Genomic DNA, 26,602 nt, shown 5'->3' on the forward strand with positions numbered 1-26,602 from the left:
GTGGCAGATTCCCAGGTATAAAAATCCAAAACTCCTGAATGTCAGGTCCTGATTTTTTTTTCTCCCTTTTTTGGCCAGTGGAGCAGGTCTCTAATGGAAGGCTGAAGGAGTGTCACATTTTGGAAAAGTAGCAAATGTTTCATACCTGGGCACTGACAGAACGAATGAGAGAATCCATGGCAATCTCCGTGGAAAAAAAGCGGTCTGTTAAATTAAGCAGGTGGTTTTGCAGCTGAGTTATTCTGTCCTTCACTTCTTGAAACTCCAAAGCAGTGGACTCATTAAGTTTGTAAACACACTCAAGTAGGTGGGAAATCTCCTGTGGGAGGGAAAAATTACAGGGGTGAGAAAAACAAAACCATGATGATTATATCGCTCTGGAAATGACTAGTTACTTCCATAGCAACTACTGTGAGAAGGAACCAATGCTGTAACCAGAGCTGATGTTAAGTAAAATGGCATTTTTGTGAAATCTGTCTGGGTCCTCTGTTGTTGGCACTGTGCAGTTTACTATTGAAAAATGACTCCGTCTCTGGATTTTTTTCTAACTTTTGAAATAGGACTGCGCCCCATGCTATACATCCTAAGAGAGGTGGACATATTTCATCCACCTTCTTAAGCCTGCTTATTTGTGTGCCCCGGGTATATCATAAAAACTGAAGTTCTTAGAAATCAACCAGCCCCCACTATTGGATAATCTTCTTGGCTCTGACTGCTAATTGAAATCTTTAGTTGGTTGAAAAGACATAGATTTTCCTTCAGCCTCAGTAGAGCCAAAGCAAAATAGGACATGCCTCAGACTCAGTCTTCCATCAAGACAGCAACATCAACTCTCAAGTCTTCCACAATAATCCCACAGGGTCCTTGCTGCAGAAGTATGTTTCGTAATTATTGAATATTGAAGACTTGTGTGTCAGTTGTCACTGATGGAAATGCAAAACACCTCTAACAGTGGGTTTATTCTCAGGCACAGGGACCAGTGCAGATATGTGTGTGGTGTCACACATTACAAGGAAGAGGTGCATTTCTCTTAAGATATCATCTACTCAGAAGGACATGGTGTGAGCAGATCAATCCTTCTACTGCACAGAAGTTATCTTGTGGGAAAACTCCAGAGATGGATAATTTCAGTTTTTCCAGATTGGTCACACTGAGGAAATCCAGTCTAGCTCCAGTTTTTTGCACCTACTCAACAGACTTTGAATATCTTCAACCCTGTAGGGATCTCATTCAAGACAATAGATCATTGTTCTTCCTCTTGCTCCCAGTATTAGTAATTAATTTTGTCTGTCATCATTCTTGAAGACAGGGAAAGCACCCTTAATTTTCTCCATCCTCAGCCCCACAGCTCTTTTGTACATATCAGTAATTTATTTATTTGTATTAATGTCTGTCTCCCACTCTAGACTGTAAGCTCCTTGTGGGCAGGGAAGATATCTACCAATTCTGCTATATTGTACTCTCCCAAGTACTTGGTTTATAGTGCTCTGCACAGAGTAAGCACTGAATCAATATGATAGACTGATTGAAATGTGTGTCTTCAGTTGTACATTCCCAAACAGTGCAATGCTTTGCACTCCTTAGTACTGAATAAACTGATGCTTAACTGAACCTATATATTGTATTTATTGAGCACTTACCGTGTGCAGAGCACTGTAGTAAGTGTTTGGGAGAGCACAACATAACAGAGTTGGTAGGTATGTACCCCACCCAATTGAACATTTAAATGACACACAAGCAGTGTGAAAAACTCTAGGAAAAGAGGGGATCCAAAGAATGATAACCCCATGAACCACTCCTCACTCCAGACACATCAGTCAATTGTATTTATTGAGCACTTACTGTGTGCAGGTTACTGTATTAAGTGCTTTGTAGAGTACAAAACAATGATACTACAGAGTTGGTAGACACATTCCCTTACTACTATGAGCTTACAGTCTAGGGGGGAGACAGAAATTAATATAAATTACAAATTTATTCATAAGCACTGGGACATGGCGTGAATAAAGGGAGTGAATCAGGGCGATGCAGAAGGGAGTAGGAGAAGAGGAAAAGAGGGCTTAGTCAGGGAAGGCCTTGTGGAGGAGCTGTGCCTTCAATAGGACTTTGAAGGGGGAGAGGGGAGGGGAAGAATAATCGTTTGTCCGATATGAAGGAGGAGGGTGTTCCAGGCCACAGTCCGGATGCGGGCAGGAGGTCGGTGGCCTGTCAGTGAGGGAATCCCTCTCTTTGGGTCCAAATTTCAGAGTACTATTCCCTTACTTCAGTGCTCCCTCCTAATGTTAAGGTTCTTGGAAACTTCATTAATGAATGCTTTTCCCTTTAGTGGTTCTTGTTGAACACACGTCTGTCAGATTCCCTCGCTGCCTACTTAGTAAGACAACTACAACCACCTTCCCAACTCCTGTGGGTCCGATCTAAAATCAAAACGCTCTTTTGAAATGCCACTCTGTTAATCAACAGGATCCCTGAAGTCTCAGAACTATGCTAACTCATATGCGAGGATTTACAGTTGAATTTTGATAGGGGAGGGGGAAAGCCTGGAGTGAGCATTTTCTATTTAAATAGTTTTTCCCATTGCCTGTGATTGATTATGCAGAAGCCCTGGGCTTCCCAGAGATCAAAAATAAATCATTTTGAAATGTGGCCACCTGAGGGAGATGAATAACAGTATTTGCTTCATTTTTCTCTATCCAACAGACTGAAAACAGATCGGAAATTGTTGTTTCTCTTCAGGACTGTAGGGGTTGGGGTGTGTGTGTGTATGTGTATGTGCGCACACGCACATGTGCTCAATTCTAAATGTCCCTGCCTATAGCAGACCGAAAGATGTGGAAAAAACAGACAGAAATGAGAATATACAAGTTCATTTCCAAGAAATGGTAAAACCACATAAGGGGAGTCAGTCAGTCAGTCAACTGTATTTACTGAGCACTTACTGTATGCTGAGCACTGTACTAAGTGATTGTGAGAGTACAATATAACAATAAATGGACACGTTCCCTGCCCACGAGATTACAGTCTAGAGAGGGAGACAGACATTAATAAAAATAAATTATGGATATAAGTGTTTCTTTCTACTTCTAACCTCTTCTATCATTCTCCACCTAAGTCAAGAGTTAGAGGTTCTTCCTATCTGGTTCTCTTCTCACCTCTCTGACTGTGGCTTCTCTGTTTTGTTTGCTGACTCTTCTGCCTTCCATCCTTGTATTCTTGGCCTTCCACAAGTACTGGTTACTTTTGACCCCTCAACCCTCACTTCCTCACTTTGCTTCAGCTACCCTCACTATGCTCTCACAACTCATAACATCTCATAACTCTCACATTTATTCATTCATTCTTATTGAGTACTTACTGTATGCAGAGCATTGCACTAAGCTCTTGGGGGAGTACAATAGACACACTCCCTGCCCACAACGAGCATACAGTCTCCTCTAGCCCTGACCTCTACAAACCTCTTACCCAAGTGCTTAGTACAGTGCTCTACCCACAGTAAGTGTTCAAGAAATGTACTTTCCAAGCACTTAGTACAGTGCACTGCACACAGTAAGCACTCAAATATGGTTGAATGAATGAAGAAATACCACTGATGGATCGATTGATTTGAATGCTGTTTTCCTAATTTGAAGAGCAGCCAAATCACTAAACCTGAAAGAGACCTTGACATCCAGGACACTGTGGGTGCTGAGTCCCAAGCAGAGATGGAACGATCTGAACTCTGAGGTACCTCGCATAGGACAATAGTGACCCAAACTTCCATTTGCTAGGAATAAATTTGTTTTCTAATTTCTAAGTATGGTCAGCTCATCAGTGATGCCACATGCTACTTGTACATTGCCAGTTATTGGAACTCAAAGCTCATCCAAATGAGCAGAACATCAGGATGTCCAAGGTTGCATATTGGGCTACTCCGGAGGAATATTTTCCTCCTCAATGCTTCAGGACAGCATGCATGTGGAAAAATGAGAGTGAAACTAATAGCAATCCAGAGCAGATTGCTTAACTCAGCAAATGCTCTGCTAATTCCACTGCTGCTTTTGAACATCATAGTTTTCCATCCTTCTGAGAAACTGTATGGCAGAGGATAACCAATTTATCAAAACATCTCAAGAATCTGCTCCTTCCTCTCCAAACTGCTATTGCACTGGCTCAAGCACAAAATAATAATAATAATAATAGTTAAGCACTTACTATGTGTGAAGCACTATTCTAAGTCTTGTCTTGTTCTGTCAAGTTGTTTCCGACTCATAGTGACTCCATGAACACATCTCTCCCAGAACACCCCACCTTCAACTGCAATTGTTCTGGTAGTGTATCCATGGAGGATTCCTCGTAACAATACGGGAGTGGTTTGCCATTGCCTTTTTCCACACAGTGAACTTGTGTCTTTGCCCTCGACTCTCTCCCATGCCTCTGCTGCCCAGGACAGGTGGGTTTTGACTTGTAGTAAATTGTCTTCCACTTGCTAGCCACTGCCCAAGCTAGGAATGGAGTGGGTAGGCCACTGCTTGACTCTCCCTCCTATAGCTGAGACTGGTAGAGTACTGGAAACTCTCTAGGTGTGATCAAGAGAGGGGCTGTTCTAAATGCTGGGGTAGATACAAGATAATCAGCTCAGGCACAGTCCCTTTAACACAGGGGGCTCACAATCTAATTAGATGGGAGAACAGGTATTGAATCCCGATTTTATAGGGAAGCAACGTGGCTCAGAGGAAAGAGCATGGGCTTGAGAGTCAGAGGTCATGGGTTCGATCCCCTCTCTGCCACGTGTCAGATGTATGACCTTGGGCAAGCCACTTCACTTCTCTGTGCCTCAGTTACCTCATATGTAAAATGGGGATTAAGTCTGTGAGCCCCACGTGGGATAACGTGATAACCTTGTATCCCTCCGAGCGCTTAGAACAGTGCTTTGCATGTGGTAAGTGCTTAACAAATACCACTATTATTATTATTATTATAGATGAGAAAACGGGCATAGAGAAGTTAATTGACTTATCCAGGATCATATAGCAGGCAAGTGGCGAAGCCTGGATTAGAACCTAAGTCCTCTCACCCCCAAGCCCTCAATCTTCCTCTAGGCCATGCTGTTTCTTAATGTATCCTACCTCCACTACTGCATCACTTTCCATGCTGATCTCCCTGCCTCCAGCATCTCCCCTCTCCAGTCAAATCAATCAATCAGTCGTATTTATTGAGCACTTACCGTGTAGAGAGCACTGTGCTAAGAACTTGGGAAAGTACAGTACAACAGAGTTGGTAGTCATGTTCCATTCCCAAAAGGAGCTTGCAGTCCATACTTTGCTCTGCTGCCTGGATCATTTTTCTAAAAGATTATTCTATGCATGTCTCCTCAAGTCCTTAAAACCTTCCAGTGGGTTGCCCATCCATCTCCACGTCAAGAAGAAACTTTGCATCATAGGATTCAAGGAACTCAACCAGCTCTCACCCTACTTATTTGCACTCCTCTTCCACTAAAACCCAGCTTGCACACTTCGCTCCTCTAATACCAACATACTTTCTGTGCCTCAATCTCATCTCGCCCACTGTTGACTCCTTTTTCACATCCTCCCTCCAGCTCGGAACTCCCTGCCACCTTTTTTAATAATAATCGTTAAGTGCTCACTATGTGCCAGGCACTGTACACAGCACTGGGGTAGATGCAAGCTAATCAGGTATGACAGTCTATGTCCCACATGGGGCTCACTGTATTAATCCCTAGGTAACTGAGGCACAGCTATGTTAAGTGATTTGCCCAATATCCTACAGCAGACAAGTGGTGGAACCAGGAATTGAGCATGGGTCCTTCTGAAACCCAAGCTAATGCTCTATCCATTAAACCATGCTGCCACCTCATATCTCCCTTTCTTCAAGGTCCTTCTAAAATCTTACCTCTTCCAGGAAACCATTCCTAATTAAGCTCTCTCCCACAATACTATTTTCCCTTCCTAAATCCTCCCCCATGCATTTAGTCTCACCTGCTAAGCACTTAGGTGCTCACCCCACTCCCACATAGCTTTATCCTTGGTTGCTTCCCTTTTCTGTCATTTCCTTTAAGATCTGTCTCATCCATTAGATTGCAAACTCCTTGAGGGCAGGGACCAAGTCTTCCAATTGTATTATACTCTCCCAACACTTAATATAGTGTTCTACACATAGTAAGCATCAAAAAGATACCACTAATTGATTGACTGGCAACAGATAATCTAGTGGAGAGAGGCAGGTCAGGACTTGGAGTCAGACTTGGACTTTGAGTTCTAAGAAGCAGCGTGGCTCAGTGGAAAGAGCACGGGCTTTGGAGTCAGAGGTCATGGGTTCAAATCCCAGCTCTGCCAACCGTCAGCTGTTTGACTTTGGGCAAGTCACTTAACCTCTCTGTGCCTCAGTTACCTCAACTGTAAAATGGAGATTAAAATTGTGAGCCCCCCGTGCGACAACCTGATTACCTTGTAACCTCCCCAGTGCTTAGAACAGTGCTTTGCACATAGTAAGTGCTTAACAAATACCAACGTTATTATTATTATTAATCCCAGCTCTAACACTAGTCTGCTATGTTTCCTTACCTTCTCTATGGCTGTTTCCTCCTCTTTAAAATGGGGATGAAATACCTATTCTCTCTCCCTTTTACAGAGAGAGCTACATGGGAGACAGAGGCTGTTTCCAACTTTATTATCTGTATGCACCCCATTGCTTTTTTGTTATTGCCATGCTATATCAATTTATGGGCCGAGGTTTCCGTACCTGGGAACTCTCACCTCAATATTCTAGATCACACATGCAAGTTGAATTGATTAAAATAAAGGTCCTTGAGCTTTTCTATAACTACAGTGCATCCTTTTTTAATTCAATTTTTCTGTGTTAGTTTTGCATCTCATACAACTACTGCACTGTAGGATTCGAAACCAGATAGCCCCCTAGCAGATTTTAATACACTCATTTTTACCAACATCCTAGTATATGAATTGGAACACATGACTCAGGAATTCTAGAGCTCAAGGAAAAACCGGCACAATTCCAATTTCACTTGCTTTTTCCCTAGGTCTAGGGGAAGTTGCCAAACAATATACCTGGATTTTTTCTGGAAAGTAGCCAGTTGTGTTCTTCTCAGTCAATACAGACTGTTTTCTAGACTTCTTGGAAACCATCTTGTCTTTGGAAGGAATGCTCTGAAAGAAAATAATATTCCATTCTTGTTCAAGATCTTTACTTCCTAGGAAACCCAGCCCCACAAGAGAGTCACTTGAGAACTGGTGACTGAGACCCGCTTTGACTTCCAAATCTGACAGGGTCTTCCAACACTCATAATGCTAGTTCCATGAATGCTAGTCATAAACTCTTTTTATTTATTTTTTTTTGTTTTTAGGAAGAACAACCTAAGATAGTCATATGCCTAAGGTGTTCATAGGCAGAACAGCATTCTTTGTCTACGTGTTTCCTTAAAAATGATTGAGATTGCAAAGAATGACTCAAAGACTTTGAAGGAGCCTATTGGTGCTATTAGAGGTTGTGGGAAAGATCCACTGGGGACATTTGCCCAGCTGACAGGATTTTGCAACCTCTTAGAGAAGTCTGCAAAGTTATTGGTTGCTAACACATTTTCATTTTAGTTGTGCCCTCCTGTAGCTCTTTACACTTTGCCCACATCTGTTTCAGCTTTAACCAGTGTGTAAGTTCAAACCCGGTCTTGAATAGGGAAGGAAGCTATGAAAAGTCATACAAACTCAAATTCCATTAGACATGCCAGAGAGGAAAGTGTAAATCCTTGTTCACAAAATGGAAACAGTCAAAAAATTTCACAGTCCTGAAATGGAGGCAAAAAGAAGTAAAGGGAGAGTCCAAAGAGAAAACTGACTGGCCCATAAAACAGTTCTGTTCAGTATATTCTGTTCAAAATATGTCTACACGATGCAAATACACTAAACTTTTCTCATTAACTCTTTAAAATAAAATTTCTTCCTCCTCCTCCTCACTTCCCCTCAAATAGTCTGTCCTGTCAGCTAATCTAAAATACAAATCAAAGTTGGGTAGATCATGTATCTTCCTTACCTGCTGGCTTGAGTCTTTGAATTTGAATTCCGTCTGTTCTTCCCTGCTGTTATTTATTTCTGCATCCTTCTGCTCACTGGTAATACTCTTCAGAGAGACTGTTCCCATACAAAAATACATCATAGAGCATCAGTTTTCAAATCTTCATGGGCACCTACACCCAAAGTATACACAATGCATCTAGACATGGTCCTTTTATAGACATACTCACTAGAAGTACATTCATTTAATCTCTAGTCCAGACAATGTACAATAAAATGGGATTCTGAGTTTCAAAGAGATGTGAATTTACAATTGTAAATTAGAATGCCTTTCTGGGTATGATCTCTTGTCAGTTTAATCTTCTGTCTCATATTGACACTAAAAAATATAAGTGGAGAGGTGTTGGATCTTCAACTCCATGGTTATAGAGAGAATGGCTAATTTTCCCATCTTTTTCCTCTAAGACCTCATCGTGGATCGTTTTGCATGCAGCCGTTTAACATTTCTCAAGCCATCAACAACCCCAAGTAATCTGTCATCCTTACATTTAAGCAAAACCTTCTTGGACTTACTGATATGTTCTGCCTCCACAATTTCCTGTGGAATAAATTCCATATGCTCCCCACCCTCTGTACCAAGAAGGCATTTCTTTTATTTGCTTTAAACCTCCCACTTTCAAATTTCAAAAACTGTCTTCTAGTTTTGTTGCTGTGGGATTTGGTAAGCAACAGTTCCGTGTTCACTCTATCCACACGCTTCATGCCCTTGATAACTTGAATCATGCCACCACTCAGCCTCACACTTTGAAGACTAAAAATAACTAAAACTTTTTGTCTAGTAAAAACCGAAATGATAAATCAGTCAATTATCTTAGCTGCTCTTTTTTGTAATGTGCCCTCCTAATAAAGTGGTAACCAAACAATAGGTAGTATTCCAGGATCTGTCTTTGGCATTCAGTGATTTTATAAAGGAACAAAAATATACTTTTTGTTCAGTCATTGAGGTAATTGTTAAATGCTTACTGTGTGTCAAACACTATACTAAGTACTGTTCCTTATCTTACCTCCCAAACCTTGTCATCTCCCTGACTTTCCCATCACTGTGGATGGCACAACCATCCTTACCATCTCACAAGCCCGGAATCTTGGTGTCACCCTTGACTCTGTTCTCTCATTCACTCCATATATCCAGTTCGTCACCAATGCCTGCTGGTCTCACCTTCACAACATTACCAAGATCCACCCTTTCCTCTCCATCCAAACCACTACCACATTAGTACATGCACTCATCCTATCCCAACTGGATTACTGCATCAGCCTCCTTTCTGACCTTCCAACCTCCTGTCTCTCCCCACTTCAGTCTATACTTCACTCAGCTGCCCGGATTACCTTTCTACAGAAACGTTCTGGGCATGTCACCCCTGCCTCAAAAATCTCCAGTGGTTGCCTATCAACCTCTGTATCAAGCAAGAACTCCTCACTATTGGCTTCAAAGCTCTCGGTCAACTTGCCCCCTCCTACTTCACTTCCCTTCTCTTCTCCTACATCCCAGAACACACACTCCACTCCTCTGGTGCTAACCATATCACTGTATCTCATTCTTGCCTATCCCGCCAAGGACCCCTGGCCCACGTCCTACCTCTGGCCTGGAACAACCCCCCTCCTCAAAACCACCAAACAACCACACTCCCCGCCTTCAAAGCCCTACTGAAGGCCCACCTCCTCCGGCTTCCTTTTCCTCAACTCCCCCTCCCCTCCCTGTTGCCCCGACTTGCTCCCTTTCCTCTACACCCACACCCCACAGCACTTTTGTATATATGTATTTAAGCAATGTATTCTATCCAATATATTCTATTTATTTATATTTATTAAATAATTATTCTATTTATATTGATGCCTGTTTACTTGTTTTGATGTGTGTCTCCCCCTTCTAGACTGTAAATCTGGCGTGGGCAGGGATTGTCTCTCTCTTTATTGCTGAATTGTACTTTCCAAGCCCTTAGTACAGTGCTCTACACACAGTAAGCACTCAATAAATACATTTGAATGAATGTATACAAGATAATCAGATCCCACCTGCGGTTCACAGTTTAAGTACAAGGAGAACAAGTATTGAATCCCATTCTGTAGGTGAGGGAACTGAGGTATAGAGGAAGTAAGTGACATCCCCAGCATCACACAGTAGACCGGTGGTGGAGCTGGGAGTAGAACCCTTGCCTGTGCTCTTTCCTCTACGCCACACTGCTTCTCCATGACTGAATATATGCATGACTGTGTGCATATATCCAAGTAGCAAATAACAACCGCTTTACTTGCTCTTTTGCAAATTATGTGCAGAATGTGCTCTGAAGCTAACTAGGAGTAGTTTATTGACTTTTCCCAAGATGCTTTGATAGAATTCACTTTGAATGTTTCTCCTTGGTGTGAACTTCCAAAATCTAATCAAGACACAATGCAATGCAAAACCAGTTTGCAAGAAATGAAGATGGATAAAGGATACTTCAACACTTATCCCAATCATTCTCCCTCTACTGAAACAGTTTAGCAGGGCAATAAATGAACCAGGACTCTTCCCAGATATTAAATTTCTCAGATTGGGGTGCTCTAAGGTTTCCATATAAAGACTGAGCCTTTGAATCACCCAGAAAAGATACAAAACCATCTCCAAGTCACTGGCTGGAATGTTTGCTTTATAGTACAAATGAAATTCATAAATAAAAATATGAGTTTCCAGGTCTCTGCTTGTACTTAACCTAACAGTTGTGCCTTTTAAGCAAGAAACTCCAATTCTGTCTGGTGTTCCGAAGCATTTTTCCTAGTTTCAGTTAAAACTCAGCGTTGTCTATAGTGAGTTATACTGTTAGCCTTTCACTTCTCGAGATTTCACTTCACGTTTGAGATGGCCATGGATAATGACTTGGCTCATTTCATCCAAATTCCCATCTGTACACATTCTGAAGCCACCAGCTAATGCATCATATCATCATGTAGTTTGCAGGTTGGTAATATATACACCCAATTCTGTGTGGTAGGTGAAGACTGAAATTCATTGACAAAGCAGTAAAATAAATTTGGAAGATTCTCTATCCCTACTATTCTTTATTCAATTCCTTACTATCAATCCCTTTCACAACACTAAATAGCATAAATACAAATAACTCCAAGAAAACTCTGCCTTGTCCTTATATCTGAAAGCAAGAAACTATTTTAAGAATTCGATTTCAAGATTTCACTTCCAATATTTATATGAACTCATTGGATATACTCTGCAGTCACTTAGCAGCATGGCCTAGTGGCAAGAGCATGAAATGATACCTTCCCTTCCAAATTCTTAATGTTTGTCTTCCCCTCTAGACTGTAAGATCATTGTGGGCAGGGAATGTGTCTGTTATATTGTACTCTCCCAAGCACTTAGTATAGTGCTCTGAATACTTTAAGTGCCCAATAAATATGAATCATTGAATGAATGAAAGTTTCATCCTTCCTCTTCTCTTCCAACTCTCTTCCCTGGGACTCAATTTTCTCATCTGTAAAATAGGGATAGTATATCCGTTCTCCCTTCCCCTTAGAGTGAGAGCCTCATGTGGGGCAAGGACTGTGTCCAATCAATCAATCAAAGTTATTTATTGAGCGCTTACTGTACTAAGTGCTTGGGAGAGTACAACAGAATTAGCAGACATGCTCCCTTCCTATACAGTGCTCGGCAAATAGCAAGCAGTTAAATACCACATTGATTATTACTCCCCGATTCTTGGACTCTAAGACCCAGGAGATGATGGTGTAGGAAAACTGAAAAAGAGCAGTACAAGATGAAAGTACAAAAAGCCCCTCAAAACATGCCGGAGGGCCCAGGGACAGTAGGAGAGTGAAATGTGTCTGTTATACTGTTACACTGTACTCTCCCCAAGTGATTAGCAAAGAGCTCTGCAGAGTGGCTCAGTAGAGAAGCAGCGTGGTTCAGTGGAAAGAGCACGGGCTATGTAGTCAGAGGTCATGGGTTCAAATCCTGGCTCCACCAATTGTCAGCTGTGTGACTTTGGGCCAGTCACTTCACTTCTCTGGGCCTCAGTTACCTCATCTGTAAAAACGGGGACTAAGACTGTGAGCCCCCGGTGGGACAACCTGATCGCCTTGTAACCTCCCCAGTGCTTAGAGCAGTGCTTTGCACATAGTAAGCGCTTAATAAATGCCATTATTACTGTAAGTGCTCAATAAATACCATCGATTGAAATATATGAACACTGACCCCTACATCTGTCCCTTTAGCACTCCAAATCATATAAGAAATTATTAGAGCTCTCTAGAATTCTGTCAGTAATAGTAGCATTAGGAATAGTAGTAATAGTAATAGTAATGATGTTTATTGAATGCCCACTGGTTACACTGCACCATACTCAGAAATTGGAACATAACAACTGAAGCAAAATGATCAGTTCCTGCCCACAAGGAGCTCAGCCTCCCATCACTAGCCAGCAAGGTATAGTGAATAGAGTGCAGGCCTGGGAGTCTAATCCCACCTCTGCCACTTGTCTGCTGTGTGACCTTGGGCAAGTCATTTCACTTCTTTGGGCCTGTTTCCTCATCTGTAAACTTGGGATTGAGACAGTGAGCCCCATGTGGGACAGGGACTGTGTCCAACCTAATTTGCTTGTATCCACCCCAGTGTTTAGTACAGTGCCTGACACATAGTAAGCATGAATAAATACCATAATAATTATTAATATTATATATATTCACACTTCATCATTTCCCCTATCTCTAATTTAATGTCTGCCAGCCCGTGTAGACTGTAAACTCCTTGTGGGCAGGGCTTGTGTCTAACTCTGTAATGATAATAATGATGATGACAATTATGGTATTTATTAAGCACTTCCTATATGCCAAGCACTGTTCTAAGCGCTGGGGTAGGTACAGGTAATCAGGCTGTCCCACATGGAGCTCACAGTCTGCATCTCCATTTTAAAGATGATGTAGCTGAGGCACAGAGAAGCTAAGTGACTTGTCCAAGGTCACACAGAAGACAAGTGGTGGAGCTGGGATTAGCACCCACATTCTCTGGCTCCCAAACCTGTGCTCTTGCCACTAGGTACTCTCCAAGGCACTTAGGATAGTGCTCTGCCCATAGTAAGTGATCAGTAAATATGATTGACATGTTTTAGGAGTGTGGGGGGGGTGTGTTTGTGTGTTCTACAGCAGCAATGGAAGCAACTGGCTCCAAAACAATCTATCAGCAGGGGTTTGATAGGCATCATAGGATTTTACATTGGAAAAGTCATCTCAGCAATTCACTTGTCTTGGGCAGTGGATATTCTTTACCAGACTGTGCGGACTGAAAAACTGATTTCTTAAAGGGGGCAAGCACTGCCAATTTAGAACATGTCATCTCTTTCCATGTCGCTTTTTTCTTCCTTTTCTGTATCAAAAATCATTGATACTGTTCATATAGGAGTATTAAAGGTAGAAGAGAATACACTAAAATTGGACAAAACTCAGTATTTCCTTAATCTGGCTGATTGTCCAAAATCAAAATGGAAAAGAGTTAATGCATCATCTTGCTGGGGAAGGGAAGTGTACAGAATGCTAAATCCACAGGAAAAAGTCCATAGCACTTCACAAGGCCATCTCCACATTGCATATGTGTTTAGAAAGGACAGATGCAACTATGCATATGCCTGCAGAGAAGTGATTTGTAAATGAAAAACCACAATGCAAATGGATCAAAGGGGTCAGGTTCAACAAAAACCCGAATGTATCAGGCAAAAATTGATTTCTCCACTCTGAATGTCAATGGTCATCTCTAAAAACCACCTGACTAATTTTCAATCCTACATTCATTCATTCAATTGCATTTATTGAGCGCTTACTGTGTGCAGAGCACAGTACTAATATTCTCCACTACCTTTGGTATATGACTCTTATTGATGTCATGTGCATATAACATATACCCCCGGGGACAAGAATGATCAGAGAGGCTTTGAGAACAATAACAAAAGAGTGCCCTGAAAATACAACATGAGGAAAAACAGGAGAGAAAAACCTGTGAAGAATTAAAAGTCAGTAAATATTAAGGTTCTGCTTTGCATTTCTAAAAGTCAACCGCTCTCCTTTCAAATATGTCTTTCCATTACAAACATTACCAAGAAAGGACCACTAATTTCCTCCTCTAAATTGGACTGGAAGTTGGTAGGAAATCCACAGAGAAGGTGTCCATCCCATCACCCCCGCATCCCCCTCCAGCCACGACTGGAAGGTGGTCTCAAGGAATTTTCTATCCCCCTTCTGTCCTGCTGGAGGGGTTGTCCCAGGAGATGGGACTTAATGGATAGAGATGCAAAAGATGGGAAACTAAGTCAGGGAACGTACAAAAGAAACCGTAGCATTCGTCCTTGCTCAGGACAGTTTTTGCAGGCTACCTTTTCAATTGCATCCATTGTATGATTTTCAGGCATCTCTTCTTTTATCCAGAGAGCCATCTGGATCAAAACAGTAATAAAAATCTGTTGACGGCTGCCACAAAGCTGACTCTGTTCTCAGAGCCCTTCTTGAATTTCTGCTTAGTCACAGCCAGGACTCAAATGAATACCAGGAAGGTCTTGGGGAGCAGAGTCTAATGTTGGAGCACTGCCAGTGATCCTCTTAGCAACTTGCGTCAAATCTCACAGTAGTGATTGTGGGTTGTGGTGTCCCGGGGGGAAAGTATACCAGTTTCGGGCATCCCCTGAGGGACATTTTGACAGGGGAAATCAATGCAATGATAGATTCACAACATGTTATGACAGAAGCTGCCAGGCTCAAAATCATTTTTTTTCCCCCAGTCATTCAGTGACAGGGAAACTGTAAAATTCGGGGAAGAAAAACACAAGATTTCAAAGGTGTACCACTACCCAAGGAGGACGGGGAAGAAAGTCACTTCCCCTTGGGAACGTCAGCTTCACATCATTTGGGCAGTCAGATAATCTCTGGTGAAAGCTTTCGGAATCCAGAAAGCTGCCATAATTTTTAAGGCTCCTGCAGGGCCTAAAAGCTTGCAATGTATTTTCCGTTCAGCTTAGATCGAAAGGAGAGGGGAGCGGGGCGGGGAAAGAGAGAATTGTTTTTTCTGTCTGACATTATTTGTTCCATCCATTAATAGACAGGCGGATCTGAAAGAGGGTAATGTGTTTAACAAGTCCGGTCCTAGGTGGATTTACTGAAATAATCGGAAACATCATCAGCCAGTCTGAGCCTTTCCTCGCTCCGTGTGAGCAATTTTACAATTCGTTTTAAGAGACCACTGTGTAGATTTCACCGGTCAAAACACTGACCTAGCAGCACATGATTAAACTCTCAAACATACATAAAAAAGAATCCTGCAGGACATCTCCATTTCAACCTGCTAGCTTTTCAGGCATCTCACAGTGATGCTTTTTATACCAGTCGGCGCTATGAGGAAGAAGATGAATAACTTAAAGAGCAGTGAGCAGTGCTCAAAAATTGAGTTATACAAACTGCAGCTATTCCTGGGTATCTGAAAACCTTCCTAGGGCTACAAAGTTCATCGCTTATTGAAAGAGCAACATGCTGTGATTCATTACAAAATACCACATTACAAGTACCTAGCTGTAGGTATACCATATGTGAATCTATCAGTGCTTCTATTTTCAGTTGTTTCTGCTATAATGCATATTTTCATTATCTGATTTGGCTAGAATGCAAATGGAGGAATAAAGGAAATATACTTACCATAACGCGGTTATAAATCAGCTACAATTGCTCTGCCAGCAATGCTGTTTCAAGTAAACGACAGTATTATGGGGCTGCCCTGTTAACAACCCTTCATTAACATTACAAAGAGAACCAATTGTCATTATTTACAATTCAATGAACTAGAAATTTACTTTAGACAGCTGTAAATTGATTCCCAGTGGGGTGCCATCACCACTGACAGAGATATAGAGGAGGAAAGAGTAGTGTGTAATAAGTTCCATTCAAATTTCCACCTGGTAAAGTTTGAAGCAAGTTTGAAACTTTTTTATAAGGCTCTAGAAGGCCACCATATCCTTTTTAAATGTCACCCAGTGTGATACAAAGCCATAGCCTTTGTCTTCACAACATCTACCCAACCCTGTGTTTCCCACTGAGGCAACTGCAGCCGGATAGGCCAGTAACTTGGGGTTTGCTGCAAGCAACTTCTGTGCTGTAAGAGAAATGTTTATGGGTGTACAAAGCTGTTCTTTGTATTTGAAAACACAACTACTGTTTTCGAAAGGCATTACGGTGTTTGGATGGAACAAACTAAAGGAGGTTGTTCTAGGTGAAAAACGTAAACATTAGCCAACTGGGACAAAATAAGCATGTCAGATATGATTGACAATAAAAACATGACATCTAGGTGAACATTACCTGTGATACACTTTTCCAAAACTATTTATTTAAACCCAGTTGGGTAATACATCCCATGTTTCCTCTTAAAGATCTGAGTCTACTGCTTTAACAGTTCTTTCAGTATAAATGTTAGCATTATCTTTCCTGCTGGTGGCAGTAGATTAAAGCATCTAAATTACTAGATCACTAATGATACAGTGTTCTGCACAAATAAGCGCTCAATAAATATGATTGAATGAATGGTATTTATCGAGTGCTTACTGTGTGCAGGGTACTGTACTAAGCACTTGATCCATTGGAACTGAAGCCTCAAATTTGAAAGTATGCTGCAGGTCTCTACTTTTACCTAGCCGAAGAATATAGTTTATATATGCTTATATTTTACCCCTGAACTCCACATAACCTCCTTAATTCTTTTCATTTTGTTCATTCACTATAGTGGTAAAGGAACAATAGCTAGGAATGTCAATGCAACAATTATTAATTTTTTTGCCATTTTTGATGATGAATATAGAGCAATTAAATGAGGCCTTCCAGGATATAACATTTTTTCCCAGCTCCTTCTGTTTATGCACTTGTATCTGACCCCTTTGGGCATTTGGAGGCCTTCCCAGACTGAGCCCCCTCCCCCTCCCCATCCCCCCTCCCCTACCTCCTTCCTCTCCCCACCGCACCTGTATATATGTTTGTACAGGTTTATTACTCTATTTTACTTGTACATATTTACTATTCTATTTATTTTATTTTGTTAATATGTTTTGTTTTGTTGTCTGTCTCCCTCTTCTAGACTGTAAGCCCGTTGTTGGGTAGGGACCATCTCTATATGTTGCCAACTTGTACTTCCCAAGCGCTTAGTACAGTGCTCTGCACACAGTAAGTGCTTAATAAATACGATTGATTGAATGAATGAATTTGGAATTAGCCCCGCAGCACCTATGAATATGCCTATAAATTATTGATTTATGTCTTCCTCTCTAGATTGTTGTGGGAAAGGAATGTGTCTACCAACTCTGTTGTATTGTAGTCTCCCAGGCACTTAGTACAGTGCTCTGTACACAGTAAGAGCTCAATAAAAACCACTGATTAAATACTCTTGTGACCCTCATCGTCTGTTGACATTCATTGGCAAAACTGCAATTCGCTTCAGGATTCACATCATGTTCACGCTTTCATTGTTCAAATAGGTTACAGATTTTATCGCCAAATTGGAGATTATTTTTTTGGGGGTGACAAGCATATGACTTGCAAGGAATTAAGAGGTTTCATCTAATCTTGCATTAAGATACAAACGCTCCATATCTTTTTAAAACCACCTCCAAAAAGAGGAAGAAAACAGACATCCCTCCTATAGGGTCAGATTTACTACCACTGTTCTTTCTAGGTTCTCAAAAGCAAAACCATGACATCATCATCAAATCATAAAATGATAGAGGGAAGAGACCTTGCTTTGCTCCTGGGGGCAAGAGCCATCTTTGGGGATTGGAAAGCCAGGCACCGTATTAAGTGGGTAGATACAAGTTAATCAGGTTGGACACAGTCCATGTCCCACATAGGGCTCACAGTCTTAATCCCCATTTTGTAGATGAGGTAACTGAGGCACGGAGAAGTTAGACGACTAGCTCAAGGTCACACAGCAGATAAGTGGAGGAGCTGGGATTAATAATGATGGCATTTGTTAAGCGCTTACTATGTGCAAAGCACGGGGGGGGGGGATACAAGGTGATCAGGTTGTCCCACATGGGGCTCACAGTCAATCCCCATTTTACAGATGAGGTAACTGAGGCTCATAGAAGTTAAGTGACTTGCCCAAGATCACACAACAGACAGCGGGATTAGAACCCAGGACCTTCTGACTCCCAGATCTGTGCTCTATCCAGTAGGCCATGCTGCTTCTTTATGACAAGGAAGGGAAATGGTGGGTTCAAGATAGCAGAAGCCGTCTCTGGTGAAACTGGTTGGGTTTCTGAGGAAAGACTGGGGAGTCTGAGAAGATTCTGGAAAGGGCAGGAATAATTTTTAGAGCCAGGTCTAGAGGGATATGAGGGATGGAGTTACAGTAAAGTGCTCAGTCGCCTCAGGCAGAAGGAAATATGTTTAAGAGGCTCCAACAGGCATGGAAACAGTGGAAATTTAATCTGCAGAGGTCAATTTACATCTTATCTCTTTTCTGCATTTCGAGTGCTGATTCAAACTTTGGTTTCATTTTGCCCAAGAACCAAATGCCAGTTCCAGAAAACCAGTACTTCCATAAAAATAGGTAGGAACAAAACGATAAGGGATCTGAAGTTCAGAGGTCACTCAGGGATCTGTTTCAGAGGTGATGCAATTGAAAAAGTCAAAGCAATCCCTCCCCATTCCTTACCAGGCTTTAAGACTACAGCTTCTCTTTGCTTTAAGATCTCCAGTTCACGATGAAATTTCAGAACAAAGAAACTTAAAATCATTTGTGAAGTTAGTATCAGCAAGAGGAAAAAGGTATGGCAGAACCACAGAGGCCTTCTGGAATTTTGGCATCTAGAGTGTGGTTTCCTGCAAAAAACAAACAAAAGCAAAAGAAAAAGTTGTTTAATCAGTTAGACTAGAGATAACCTGCCTTCAAGAAGAAAGAACAATTGCATTTTGCTTTTAGTAAATACTGTTACTTATACATATTTACTATTCTATTTATGTTGTTAATAATGCACATATAGCTTTAATTCTATTTGTTCTGATGATTTTGACACCTATCTACATGTTTTGTTGTCTGTCTCCCCCTTCTAGACTATGAGCCCGTTGTTGGGTAGGGACCGTCTCTATACATTGCCGACTTGTATTTCCCAAGTGCTTAGTACAGTGCTCTGCACCCAGTAAATGCTCAATAAATATGATTGAATGAATGAATGAAAAACCTACCATAGTGAGGAGGGGAAATTAAAACAACATATTTGAGAGAAGAACATTACACAAAATCATATTCTTGTCATTCAGCAGCATTTGGGTGCCTCTAGCCACTTCTTTATCATCAGAGCCCTGAAGCCTGTCTCTCTGGAGAAAGAGCCCCCAGTCCAACCATCCTCCTATCAGGCCCTAATACAGCACAACTGTATGAAGTTCAAGACATTCGTTGATGCTAAAGTGCTCCTTGCACCCAGGACACTGGGAAGGATGCCTGGGGAAAAAAAACAAGGGCCTTGGGCCTAGGAGACCCAAGATTTTTTTGTTTTTGTTGCTGTTTGGTTTTTTTTAGTATTTGTTCAGCACTTTCTCCATGCCAGACATTGTAGCAAGCGCTGGAGTAGATATAAATTACTCAGGTTGGAAACAGTCCATGTCCCACATAGGCCTCATAGTCTTAATCCCCATTTTACAGGTGAGGTAGCTGAGACACAGAGAAGTGAAGTGACTTGCCCAAGGTCACATAGCAGACAAGCAGTGGAGCAGACAAGCAGTGGAGCAGGATTAGAACTCAGGTCCTTTTAACTCCCAGGCCCATGGTCTATCCACCAGGCCAGACTGCTTTCCTTAAGCAGCAGTTCTAGTCCTAGCTCTATCATTGGTTGGCTTTGTGATCTTGGGTAAGACACTCAGTCTATCCATGCCTCAATATCCTTAATCAATCAATGGTATTTGTTGAGGACTTAGAGTGTGAAGAGCGCTTTACTAGGCATTTGGGAAAATACAGTACAGTAGAACACTGTAGGCATGATTCCTGCTTACAGGGAGCTTCCAATCTACAGGCAACTGGGAGTCCCATGCGGTACAGAGACCGAGCCTGCTCTGATTGCACTCAATCTACCCCAGTGCTTGGTACAGTGCTTGGCACATAGAAAAGCACTTAAATACCACAATTATTGTTACAATTATAGTTAACCGAAAACAGGAATGAGATACCACCTCCGGCATAGTGGATAGAGCACGGGCCATGGCTTCCAATTCCGCTCCACGACTTGTCTGTTGTGTGACCTCGGGCAAGTCACTTAACTTCTCTGTGCCTCAGTTACCTCATCTGTAAACTGGGGATTGAGACCGTGAGCCACATGTGGGACAAGGGACTGTGTCCAACCCGATTTGCTTGTATCCACCCCAGAGTTTTCTACACATAGTAAGTGCTTAATAAATTCCATAATTATTAATTATTATCTTAGATTGTGAATGCAGGGAGGGCTGGGGACTGTGTCCAATCTGATTATTCATAGGCACACTCTCTGCCTTGAAGGACTTCAGGGAAAGACACAGATTGCCAGATCAGACTCAGTTCCTGCCCCTCATGGTGTTCTCACCATTTTAGACCTAAGAAAAGGAGGTATCTTTTTCCCCACTTTACAACTCTATTATACTCTTCCAAGTAGTTAGTACAGTGCTCTGAACACAGTAAGTGCTCAATAAATACCACTGATTGATTGAGGTCCAGAAATTTTAACCGATTTGCCCAAGGTCTCACACCAGAGGCTGGTGGCAGAGCCGAGATTAGAACCCAAATCCCCTGAGTCCTTGTACTATGATCTTAATTCTGAGCCACACTGTTTCCCTGTGAGATACTTAAAATTGTTTAGTACATTAGTTCATCTGTTCTATTGCCATGCTGGTGTAAACAGTATGTTTTGCTGGACAAATTATTTGAGCAAATTATTTCAAAATTATTTGAAATTTTGGCTCTCTCACCCATTTCTGGTTTATAATTAATTGGTTTCTATCACATCCTTCTAGACTGTGAGCCTGCTGTTGGGTAGGGACTGTCTCTATATGTTGCCAACTAGTACTTCCCAAGTGCTTAGTACAGGACTCTGCACACAGTAAGTGCTCAATAAATACGATTGAATGAATGAATGAATGAATCCAGAGGAACAGTAGACTTCATAGACATGTATCCTGGAGATAATGGCAGAGAGCAGTCAATGCCAAGGAAGAGGCCTCCCTGACAAACCCCCTCATTTCCCCACCCTATTAGCCCTCCCTCTGCTTCCCCTTAAGCATTTTGATACTCACCCCACTACCCACACCCTAATCAGTTATGTCAGTATCCTGATACTCTGTTACTTCCCCTATCTGTAATTTATTTTAATGTCTGTCTCCCTCCCCAGATTGCAAGTGCCCTGTGGGTAGGGATGTCTACCAACTCTATTGTGCTGTACTCTCCCAAGCATTTAGTATGGTACTGTGCATACATTAAGCACTGGTGGCTAGAGCACGGGCCTGGGAGAAGGATCTGGATTCCAATTCCAGCTCCACTACGTGTCTGCTGTGTGACCTTGGGCAAGCCATTTAACATCTCTGTGCTTCAATTACTTCAACTGTGAAATGGGAATTAAGACTGAGTGCCATGTAGGACAGGATTGTGTCCAACCTGATTAGCTCGTGTCTTTCCCAGGGCTAAGTATGGTGCCTGGCACATTGCATGCATTTAACAAATACCACTGAAAAAGAAATAACACTGATTGATTAATTATAGCACACATTTACCTCCATTACTCCTGACTACAAAGTCTTGGGCAAAGATCATCTGAGGAAGAATGAGGGCAAAATAGGGTAGAATAACCACTCAGGTCTTTCAAAATTTTCATCTCTGACTAGATTCAGTTTTCACTGGATCATCTGGGCTTGTGTCCATTTCATCTTGACGGTCTGTGTGAGTTCTACCTTTCCTTGTCTATGTTGTCTACTTAAAATCACGATTCTATATTATAAACAACCATTAAGTATAGTTTCATATTTGGAGCAATCTGCCAAAATGGCAAGCCCCACTTCCTTGAAAAAGTTGTTTGTAAATTAGAGGTGACAGGTTACTTGTGGGCAGAGAATGTGTCACTTTATTATTTTGTACTTCCTTAGCATTTGGTACAGTGCACTGCACCAAATAAGCATTTCATAAATGCTATGACGACGATTCATAAAATAAACTTCCTTCTAAAGTTAAACCAAGATGCACTATTTATTCTAAAAGATGTCCTCAGAAAATATCAAGTATGCAGGATCTTCAAAGGTGCTTGTATCAACCCATCCAAAGTATTGAGCTTTTGACACAAATAAATGTAAGATACTTGGAGATATATCTTTCAAAATGACTTACTTTATAACTAATCAATACTATACAAGAGGCATGTGGCCTTTCTATTTTCTGCTCTTCAATGCTCTATATCCACATCTGTGCCACAGATGGCAGAACACAGGTATCAGAGTTTAAAAATCAATATGAAATATGTCTTTCAGTTTACTGATTCCTTTCTACTGAGATACATAGCTTGATTTAATTCTGTGAATTACATTGATGTCAATACAGTTAAAAATGACTGTAGCTAAGTGCAATTAAAGAAATCTGGTAAATAGAGCAATAACTGCGATTGTGAATTTGTTTATGCATATATATGGATATACACCCCTCTCGCCTATATCAACATACAGTAAAGGGTAGTGTCCTGTGAATCCTTTGACTAGGGAAACCTGAAAAACGTATTCACAGAAGCAGAACAACAAAGGGAAGCAGAACACACTCCAAGTATGAAATCTATAACTGAATGTGTGTGTATCAGTCAAGAATGTTCAAAGAAAATGTAGCTGATGGAGATACTTCATTCTATATGTACACATACACATACGTTAGGGTTTCACATTTTGGGTGTGTGCTGGTATGGATTGGAGCCCTCCAAAAGACCTGAAGGAGTTGAAGAGAAGCAGTAGGCACGCAATACAGTAGTCAAACATCCCCAAATTTTTACTTACACCCACACACACACCCACACACCCACACACACACATCCACACACCCCCCCCCCCCCCAAACCTGGCTAAAAGGTTCTTTCCACCTTGTCATCCTGTATATTTACACTTATGTCTCCTTTAAAATAACTTGCTCCTTACCCAGCTGCCATGGAGTAGCAACCACAGCAACGTAGACTAGCTCAGTGGAGACTCCAAAATGACTAAACCTGTAATGTGAAAGGCTTGATGGGGTAATACAGTGTATGAGTCTTCATTCCACAGCTTTGCCCATAAATTCCACTAACTCGATGCCACTATTTTGACAGCATGTTTGTTCACTTAGAGCATAAACACATACACACACCCACACTCATATACAGAGAAAAATGAACCAGGTTCACTAATAGAGCAAACAGATCCTTTCCTCAACCCTCCAAACTCACCCATTCTGGGGATGTTGCATCAGCGACACTTTACTTTTATCAAACTCTTCCAAATCAGAGTCATTGTTCAAGAGGGTGTATTTTTCCTGCTTGTCTGCTTCCATCATTTTCATCTGGGGAAAAAAAAAACCTCGAGCTTCAACAGTCCCTGAAATCTACTCAAATTCCCTCTCTAGTTACAAAACAAACGTCGGCAAGCCCTGTCTGCCCTTCACCCCTGTGGCAAAGTTTCCAAACAATTTCAAAGAAAATGACCTCTTGGGTCAGCTCCTTGCCTCAGCTCACTCATCCCGGTGAATAGCTTTGGGGGCTCTTTCGGCTTTCTCCTGGACCTTCCTACAAGCCACTCCCCCAACTCGTACTACCGGTTAGGTTTCCAGTCCCATGCTCAGGGAATATCAGGCCGGGCAGTGAAGGAGTGTCTTCGGTGTACCTGAGGTCTGAAGCCAAAGGTGAGGAGTTGGCAAAGATGATGGAATGACAATAACCCCACTTTTCAATCCATAGCCCCGAAAAGTAACAAGGCACAGAATGAATGTACTGCTTCTCCAGTTCCCTCTCAAAAACTTGGTTGGGAAGCAATCATATTTATTGAGTGCTCATTGTATGTGGAACACTGTACTAAGCTCTTGGGAGAGTACACTATAACAACAGAGTTGATAGACATATTCCCTGTCCACAGTGAGCTTGCTGTTTAGAGGGGGAGACAGACATCAATACAAATACATAAATTACAGATATGGACATTAGTGCGAAGGGGCTGAAGGAGGGTTGATTAAAGGGAGCAAATCAAGGTGACACAGGAGGGAGTAGGAAAAGAGGAAATGAGAGTTTAGGGAAGGCCTCTTGGAGGTGATACGCCTTTAATAAGGCTTTGAAGGTGGGGAAAATAATTGTCTGTCAGATAAGAAGAGGGAGGGCACTTCAGGCCAGAGGCAGGACATGGGCAAGAGGTCGGTGGCGAGATAGATGAGATCTAGGTACAGTGAGTAGATTGGCATTTGAAGAGTGAAGTGGGTGGGCTGGGTTGTGGTAGGAGAGCAGCAAGGTGAGTTAGGAGGGGGCAAGGTGATTGAGTGCTTTGAGTGGCCTAGGGAAGAAAGCACAGGTCAGAACGTCAAGAGATCTGGGTTCTAATTTTTTTTTAATGGTAGTTATCAAGATTCAGTGCTTACTGCATGACAGGTACTGCTCTAAGTGCGGGGGTACCTACAGTTAATCAGGTTGGACACAGTCTCTGTCCCATATGGGCTTCACAGCCTAAATCAGAGGGAGGATTAAATCTCCATTTTGCAGAAGAGGTAACAGGTGCAGATAAGCAACTTGCTCAAGATCATATGTCAGGTAAGTAGCAGGGCCAAGATAAGAACCCTGGCCCATACTCTTTACACTAGGCCATGCTTTTCCCCCTAATTTTAGCTCTGCCTCTTTCTTGTTGTGTGATCTTAGGCAAGTCACTTAACTTCTCTGTAAAATAGGGATTAAATTCCTGTGCTATCGCTTCCGTAGACTGTGAGCCTCATGTGGGACTGGAACTGTGTCCTTTCTGATTATCTAGTATTTGCTCTAGAGTTTAGCACACAGTGAACATTATTCCTTATTATTGGCAATACCAGGAGTCTGGTAGACTGAGACAGATGAATAGTGTAGGTGGAATGAACCATATATATTGATATGAATACATTCTGAGAATGGGGATAAATAGATGAGAAATAAGGGGGCTGCTGGGAATTTTATTTAGTCTACAGAGAAGTTGATAGGTATGGTCAATCGGAAAATGCTAAGGATTTTTTTTCCAAATGACTAAGTCTATTGTACTGCATTCTCCCAAGCGCTTAGTATAGTTCTCAGCACACAGTGCTCAATAAATACCGTTAAATCCCTGGGGAAGAGAAGCTGATCCATTCCATAAGCAGAGGAGCCAAAGGTGCAGATATAATCACTAAGGTATTAGGTTGCAGCACTGAACAAGGAATGGAGGCCTTCCCAGACTGAGCCCCCTCCTTCCTCTTCCCCTCCTTCCCCTCCCCATCCTCCCCACCTTACTTCCTTCCCCTCCCCACAGCACCTGTATATATGTTTGTACATATTTATTATTCTATTTTACTTGTACATATTTACTATTCTATTTATTTTATTTTGTTAATATATTTTGTTTTGTTGCCTGTCTTCCCTTCTAGACTGTTGGGTAGGGACCATCTCTATATGTTGCCAACTTGTACTTCCCAAGTGCTTAGTACAGTGCTCTGCACACAGTAAGCGCTCAATAAATACGACAATGAATGAATGAATGAACAATGTGTTTATGCCCCAGCCCCTTGACAATGAGTTGCATCAACATAAACCAATACCACAGACGGAGTTCCAATCCATCACTGCCACCAGGACAGGGCCTTCCATGCTTTAACAACAGGGTGGCTTCTCTCCGGCTGCTTATTCAATTCCTGCCTTCCAGATTCTGGGAGACCTGGTCCTCCATTTCCTTAGGTGGAAAGGCAGTCTATCAAAATGTCATTATTCCGCAACTCTAATAGCACCATTACTCTTAGTTTCTTTGCAGGTTAAGTTGCAGGCTCTGTTTAGTAACTGTCTTGATGAAGTCCTGATGATTGATCCGCACACACTCAGCTCTTTTCCCGCTCACCAAAAACATGCTGATTTTAATCACCTTGGTCTCCTTTCCTTTGTCCATTTTTTAAGACAAGCAGCTAGATATGATTGATTAAAGGGACTCTGAAGGTCATGTGGCAGATTAAACGCTGGTGATTGCTGCAATATTGATGCCTAAAAATGACAATTTAATGAGACCTTAAACACAAACTCATTTGAGCTCCCGCCCGGCATGAGTAACCATTTGTATTGGGAGGCTTCATTGAATTCCCAAGGATTCGGGGCCTGATTTTTCCCCTTCTCCTTTTCTCGACTCTGCTGGCTGACTTGTGAGGTATTCACATCTCTTTAGCACATTCACCAATGGAGGGAGCTACAGAAAAATGAATGAGGAAACAATATGCCTAGTAGAAAGTGCAAGGGCCTGGGAATTAGAGGACTTGGGATCTAATCCTGGCTCCACTATTTACCTGCTGTGTGACCCTG

General features: G+C 41.8%; 1 protein-coding gene across 1 annotated transcript in view; it reads right to left on the reverse strand.

The window, feature by feature from the left end:
* LOC119935619 overlaps positions 1-26,602 on the reverse strand; it is a 53,002-nt gene that overhangs the window by 10,920 nt on the left and 15,480 nt on the right. Inside the window, exons 2-7 of the mRNA XM_038755043.1 lie at positions 26,175-26,290; positions 23,507-23,619; positions 18,751-18,917; positions 8,044-8,141; positions 7,065-7,163; positions 146-319 (exon numbers count right to left, since the gene is read on the reverse strand). Coding sequence (XP_038610971.1) covers positions 146-319; positions 7,065-7,163; positions 8,044-8,141; positions 18,751-18,917; positions 23,507-23,619; positions 26,175-26,198 — 675 coding nt within the window. The 5' untranslated portion in view covers positions 26,199-26,290. The remainder of the gene's footprint in view (positions 1-145; positions 320-7,064; positions 7,164-8,043; positions 8,142-18,750; positions 18,918-23,506; positions 23,620-26,174; positions 26,291-26,602) is intronic.

This window comes from Tachyglossus aculeatus, chromosome 12 (genome assembly GCF_015852505.1).
Source record: "Tachyglossus aculeatus isolate mTacAcu1 chromosome 12, mTacAcu1.pri, whole genome shotgun sequence".
NCBI classification, from domain to species: domain Eukaryota; kingdom Metazoa; phylum Chordata; class Mammalia; order Monotremata; family Tachyglossidae; genus Tachyglossus; species Tachyglossus aculeatus.